Here is a 6,258-nt window from a genome sequence, read left to right on the forward strand (position 1 = left end):
GAAGCTTACCCAAGCCTTGCATGTGCTCAGACCCTTCCTCTCATAAGTCATAAGCTGCCATACCTACGCGAAGGTGCTGCTCAATTGAAGGCAAAAATATGGATAACACAAAAACGAGAAAAAATTGGATACATGACATGAAATAGAGACTTAAGTCAGAGAACAAATAAAGACTCAAGTATCATTTGAGACTAAAGCAAGTTACTTCAAACACGATAAGCACCTAACCAAAAATCATGCTAAGCTCAACAATTATGCATGAAAGGCTTGCGGGAAAAAAAATAAAGAGAAACTTACGTATTTAAGCTTCTCTCGTGAGCCTCATCCAATATAATAACAGAGTAATGACTCAGTTTAGGGTCAGAAAGGCTTTCACGAAGGAGAACACCATCAGTAAGGTACCTGAACATTCCCAAGCTCTGAATAGAACATTATTGATGAAACAAACATAAAGCATAGAGCCCATTGTCTAATATTGATACATGAGTTTGGAAAAAAAAAACTTACTTAATGCATGTTTTGTCCGATGTACGGTCTTCGAAGCGAATGGAATATCCAACCTCTTCACCAATGTTAACTCCCAGCTCAGATGCAACTCTCCTGAATGCACATCCAAACATTGATGAAAATTTGAAAGACTATTGCATGTCTTAATATATCATTCCAATTGATATACTATTGATAGTACAACAATATCTAGTAGAAAGACATAGCTGCAAGTGTTATCTACTTAGTTGGACCTTACCGATTTTTTGTCGTCAATAAATGCCGGTGCATCCTGATTCTTTTGCACCAGAATTCCATTCAAGTTGGAATTCCATTACCATTGAATCCCAGAACTTGTATATCGCGTCAATGAGTTTTAAAACCCTGGATGTTGGGTATTTCCAAAGTTGAGCGTCTGAATGTTTGAATCAGAGGGAAAAAAATCTGGAATTTGAACTTTTTCTTTTTGCATATGGTGGAAAGCAAATTCTGCATATTGAGTATTCAAACACTGAAAATTACTAACAAAAGCTCCTGAGCTCAATGGCAAGCTGATACAGAACACATCTTGAGATCATTTTTTCTTTAAGACCCTAAGATCCTTCGTCAGTGAAATTTATTATAAGGGGAAAATTGTGGAGGGTAAACGAAAAACCCTAGACTCATCGAATTTCCATCAAACTAATAGGCGGTTTAAGGGCGCCAGTGCTGAAACCATTGAGGGGCTAGTAGATGAACCAAACGTTCAGGACAAGTCAGGAAATTGCATTAGCACATAGAGATTTCAGGAAGAAGAACGACGGGGGAATAATGGAAAATCCTGGAACTGGGGGAACACCAAAGAGGAAGAGGGGAAGAAAGAATACCTCGAAACGGAGACGGCAGCGACGCGGCGAGGCTGGGTTACGGCGATGGCGCCGGACTTGGTGTAGCCGTGGCGGTGGAGGATCTGAGAGAGCTTGGTGCTCTTGCCGGAGCCCGTCTCACCGATCAGGACGACGACGGGGTTTTTCTTCACCGCTTCCACGATCTCATCCTCAAATTTGAGGATCGGTAGCTCCATGAGAAAGAGAGCCTTCCTTCTCCGGGCGAGGATATATATACCGTTCGCTCTGGCACGAGAGGAAGAAAAAGGATGGAAGTTGCAGCCAACGAAGGGGACATTCGAAGTGAGCTTTTGGCGTTCGGGGTGGAACGCGGGGAAACCTTGAAACAGTATAAAAGACCGAAGTATTTTTCACACGGAACACGCAGGTGCGTGTTCTTGGGTCTGAACGAGGGCCACGTACCTAAGCACGGGGCTCGTTTCCCGTGTGTGTGCATCCCTTAGCATCGAAGTCGTGTGTGTTTGCGTATCTTTTCTTGCCATTAGCGCTATAAAATAACGTTTTGAGTAATGCATCAAAATATATTTTAGCCAAAAAACTGGGGATAACCTTTTGTTTTCGCTCTAAGCAGTAATCACCTTTGCGTGAAGAGTCTCAACCTCAAAATATATCGCCTTTTCCGTTCCTAATCACCCTTGCACCTCCGGAGAAGCACCATTTGTCGTCGTCTGCTGCCGCAGGAGTGCATTTTGCCATCGTCTATTATTGGAGCACCTTTTACCGTCGTTTGTTGTCGAACCACCTTTTATCGTCGTCTGTTGTCGGACCACCCTTTGTCGTGCAGCTGAGGATCTATCAGATATTAAATCAACAAAAACATATTCAAAAGTATACTCTGCAGCTAGTAGCTTCATGTTCTTCTGCAGAAGTTCTGACAACTCTGTATCAGGGGTTAGAACCCACATATCATTTGCAAGCAAACGAGCTCATTCGTAATTGTTGACTGCAAGGAAAATGCTAATTAGCGATGAAAATAATTTATCGTACATTAACGACGGATTAGTGAAAGAAAGATATTTGTCGCTAACCTTTATGAAATTAGCGTCGAAAATCAATTTGTCGCTAATTTGTCGCTCATTAGCTACGGATAATCGGTGGAATGCTTTCCGTCATAATATCTGTTGCAACTTAGTGACGGATTAGTGTCAAAACCTTTTTGTCACTAGGTCGTCGCCAAATAAGCGACGATATTTGACCATCGCTAATTCGTGGCTAGTTTTCCCGTAAATCCCTAATCAGAACCCTTTCTTTTTCTTACCTGTTTCATCTCTCCCGCCCGACACAATTCTTCTCTGCCGCCCGATGTTCCCCGGCCCATCACCCCCAGTCCGCCGCCCATCGCCCTCTCAATCGCCGACCCACAGCCGTCGCCCGACACTCCTCCTTCGCTGACCTCCGTCGCCCTTCTCAGCAAGCACCACCGGCAAAATCCTACGAGCAGAGCCACCGCCGCTGTCGTCGACACACCGGCAATGTCTCGGTCACGGTCCTGCGTGCCATCCTTGTGGTCGCTGTCTTTCCCGACGTCTCCCAGGTAAATCCTATGACCCCCTATCGCCTTTTCTCCCTTTCTTTCGGGATCGCCAGAAGGGGGTGGCCCTCTGCGTTGTTTGATTTCTCCGGCAGGAGGTGGCACCCCCTGCCTCGCTTGGGTGGCCCCCTATCTTAATTATTTTTTGGCAGGGGGTGGCCCCTTGCCTTGCTTCTTCTTTGGCATGGGGTCGCCCCCCTTGCCTCCTTTTTTTTTCGACAAGGGGTGCCCCCGTGCTTTGCTTGATTTCTCCAGCAAGGGGTGGCACCTTCTGCCTGAAACACTTATATCCGGAGTTGTCGGGTGAGTTTTTCAATTCTGTAATGTTTGACAGACTTGTGAGTCTGTCAGAAAGAGAACAAAAGAAAAATATTCAAAATCGGATTTAGTTTGCCCCTTTAAACTCTCAGTTTGTGAAAACCTATCAGAATCCATTTTACACTATAGCAAAGGTAAAACAGTCATTTACTTACTTATTTGATTTTTTATAGTTTTTTATGTTTTCTAGCATGTAGTTAATTTACTAGCAGTAGTTAGACTAGTTAGAGTTTGTTTACTTAGTTAGTTTAGTTAGAAATTACAGTTTTAGTTATCTTTGTTTTTAATTATAGTTTAATTTAGTAATGAGTTCAGAAGCTGTTGTAGATGTAATCTAAAATTCATAATTGATTAGAGACTGACTTTTTATTTTTGTTGTGTTAGGTTGTATAAGTTAGAAACATATCAACAGGTGCATTCAGAATGTGAGTGTGAATGCACATGTGGCAAAAAGATAGGATTACCCCTAGCGATCCGGAGAAGACTTAGAATATGTTTCTGTTAATTTCCATTTGTAGTTTGTAATTTAATTAGAATTATATTGTTAACTTAGTTGTAAACATTCGTGATATTAATAAATTGAGGTTTTAGATTTAATCTGAGTGTATCTCGTTTCGTGTGGATTCAACCCGTACTCGCCACATTCGTGGAAAGTCGGTTTTATTACTTGATTGGTGATTTTCCAAAACGCTTTTAACGATAAAAATAATATTAAAAAATAACGCTTACAAAATACCATCAAATACTATTGAGAAATTTATTGTAATCCGAGATGTATATTGTTGACAGATGCATGTTTGACCTCAAAAAAAAGGTTAGGAATAAAGCAAGAGTAGAGGGCTATATTTGTGAGATGTACACCTTTGAAGAGATTTCAAAATTCTCCTCTATGTACTTTGAACCTCACATTTCAACACATTACACATGCCCACCTGGTAATGATGATAGAGAACAATTAACTATAACTGTCAAATTGTTTATATTTCAACCACTTGGACATGCATTTGGCAATTGTCGGTCAAGACTCTTGGAAGATCGAGAGCAAGACGCAACACAAATATATATCATTTTCAATTGCTTAGCAATCGACCCATACATTGAGTAAGTATACTTAATACGTAACATTAAGTTCTATATGTGTGTACATGGTTCGGTAAAATAAGTTTATGTTAAGTGTATACAATTTGATATGGAGTTACGAAGAAAACTTTCACAACTCACTGGTGCAGAAGTACAGAAAGAATGTAAAAATAAATTTGTGGCATGTTTGAAAGAGTTGGTAATGATGATTGTATACATTTTTTTCCTTTATACGACAATAAGATACTTAATTTGTCGTGATCATAGTCCTTGTTTGTGCTTGTTGGTCCGCCATGATGATGTTAAAGATCAAGGAATATGTGATTTACAAAATGTTTCATCTAAAGTTATGCAGTGTTACAACGGGTACATCGTAAATGGTTATCGATTACATACAAAAGACTACGGTGTTAACAAGTCAACGATGAATAGTGGCGTGTGTGTCAAGGGTAGCAGCTATGGTGGGAATTAACGTGACTACTACGATGTTATAGGAGAAATAATGGAGTTGACTTACTTAGGCACAATTAATAGCTTAACTTTATTCAAGTGTCAATGGTTTGATCCCACAGCAACAAGAGTCAACAAAGTCTCAGGCATTGTGGAGGTGAATGGTAAGTCAATGTTTGGAACATATGAACCATTCATATTAGCCTCGCAAGCTCAACAAGTGTACTATACTTCATATCCAAGTACAAGAAAGTCAGATAGAAATGAACTGTGGGTAGTTTGTAAGGTGAAGTTTAAACTATACCCCGAGTATGATCAGTTACAGGAAGACAAGATTGCTGAAGAGGGTGAATACTATCTATCAGATGATATGTATGACTTCTCTTATGGTCACAATGTCGCACATGGTATGCATGTCATATCTTCATTGGTTGATGGCACATGCATGGAAGAATGTGATCCAAATGATATACGATGTGGATGGGCGCTAAATGAAGAAGAAGAAGATGATGACGAAGAGGAGGAGGAGGAGGAAAAAGAAGAGTATGAAAGTCAGACAAGTGATGACGAATCATTCACGAGCCAGTGAAATATAACTGGCAATGATTGTATTGTATTGATTTGAATATATTGAAATATATTGCAATGTTTGAAATGTCTTGCATGGAGTTTTTTTAAATTTGATCTGAATGATTAGAATAATTTGAATGTATTGAAATGTATTGTATTGGTTTGAATATATTGAAATGTATTGCAATGTTTGAATGTTTTGCATGAAGTTTTTTTCAATTTGATCTGAATGATTTGAATATATTGAAATGTATTGCAATGTTTGAATGTCTTGCATGGAGTTTTTTTCAATTTGATCTGAATGATTAGAATGATTTTAATGTATTGAAATGAATTGTATTGATTTGAATATATTGAAATATATTGAAATGTTTAAATGTCTTGCATGAAGTTTTTTTTCAATTTGACTTGAGTGATTAGAATGATTTGAATGTATTGAAATATATTGTATTGATTTGAATATATTGAAATGTATTGTAATGTTTGAATATATTGCATGTCTTAGATATTTTTCGAATTAATTATGTATGTTCAATAGGTATAGAGTTATGAATTGAATGCACATGTAACGTGTTAGAATTATTTGAATGTATTGCAATATTTGAATGTCTTGCATGATTTTTTTTTAATTTGATCTAAATGATTAGAATGATTTGAATATATTGAAATATATTGTATTGATTTGAATATATTGAAATGTATTGCAATGTTTGAATGTATTGCTAGTACATTTTTATTTGTTATAATATGGTTTGTAGAGGACACACTAGTCGAGCACCCAGTGGTAGCCAGACTGAGCCTTCATCTTCACGGGCTCCTTCGATAAGTATATCATTTAAATAATTATATATTTGATTAATTGAAATATACATTATATGAATTTCTAACTCATTATTCTGTAGGTGCTGTTTCGCCTACACATGACCCACCTACGCC

The 6,258-nt window shown here is 38.4% G+C and overlaps 1 protein-coding gene across 7 annotated transcripts in view; it reads right to left on the reverse strand.

The window, feature by feature from the left end:
• Window positions 1-1,672, reverse strand: part of LOC149829927 (putative pre-mRNA-splicing factor ATP-dependent RNA helicase DEAH4) — a 149,827-nt gene extending 148,155 nt beyond the window's left edge. For 6 of the 7 annotated variants that reach the window (XR_016433764.1, XM_090016173.1, XM_090016170.1 and 3 more), the window contains exons 1-3: window positions 1,353-1,672; window positions 508-600; window positions 298-402 (exon numbers count right to left, since the gene is read on the reverse strand). Coding sequence is in view for 6 of the 7 variants with exons in the window: in XM_090016173.1 (XP_089872299.1) it covers window positions 298-402; window positions 508-600; window positions 1,353-1,549 (395 nt within the window). In the remaining variant the exon portion in view is untranslated. Of the gene's footprint in view, window positions 1-297; window positions 403-507; window positions 601-745; window positions 976-1,352 lie in introns of all 7 variants that reach the window. The other variant, XM_090016171.1, reaches the window with a different exon arrangement.
• Window positions 1,673-6,258: the final 4,586 nt, after the last annotated feature.

Source organism: Nuphar pumila, chromosome 8, assembly GCF_984573655.1.
Source record: "Nuphar pumila chromosome 8, dmNupPumi1.hap1.1, whole genome shotgun sequence".
Lineage (NCBI taxonomy): Eukaryota > Viridiplantae > Streptophyta > Magnoliopsida > Nymphaeales > Nymphaeaceae > Nuphar > Nuphar pumila.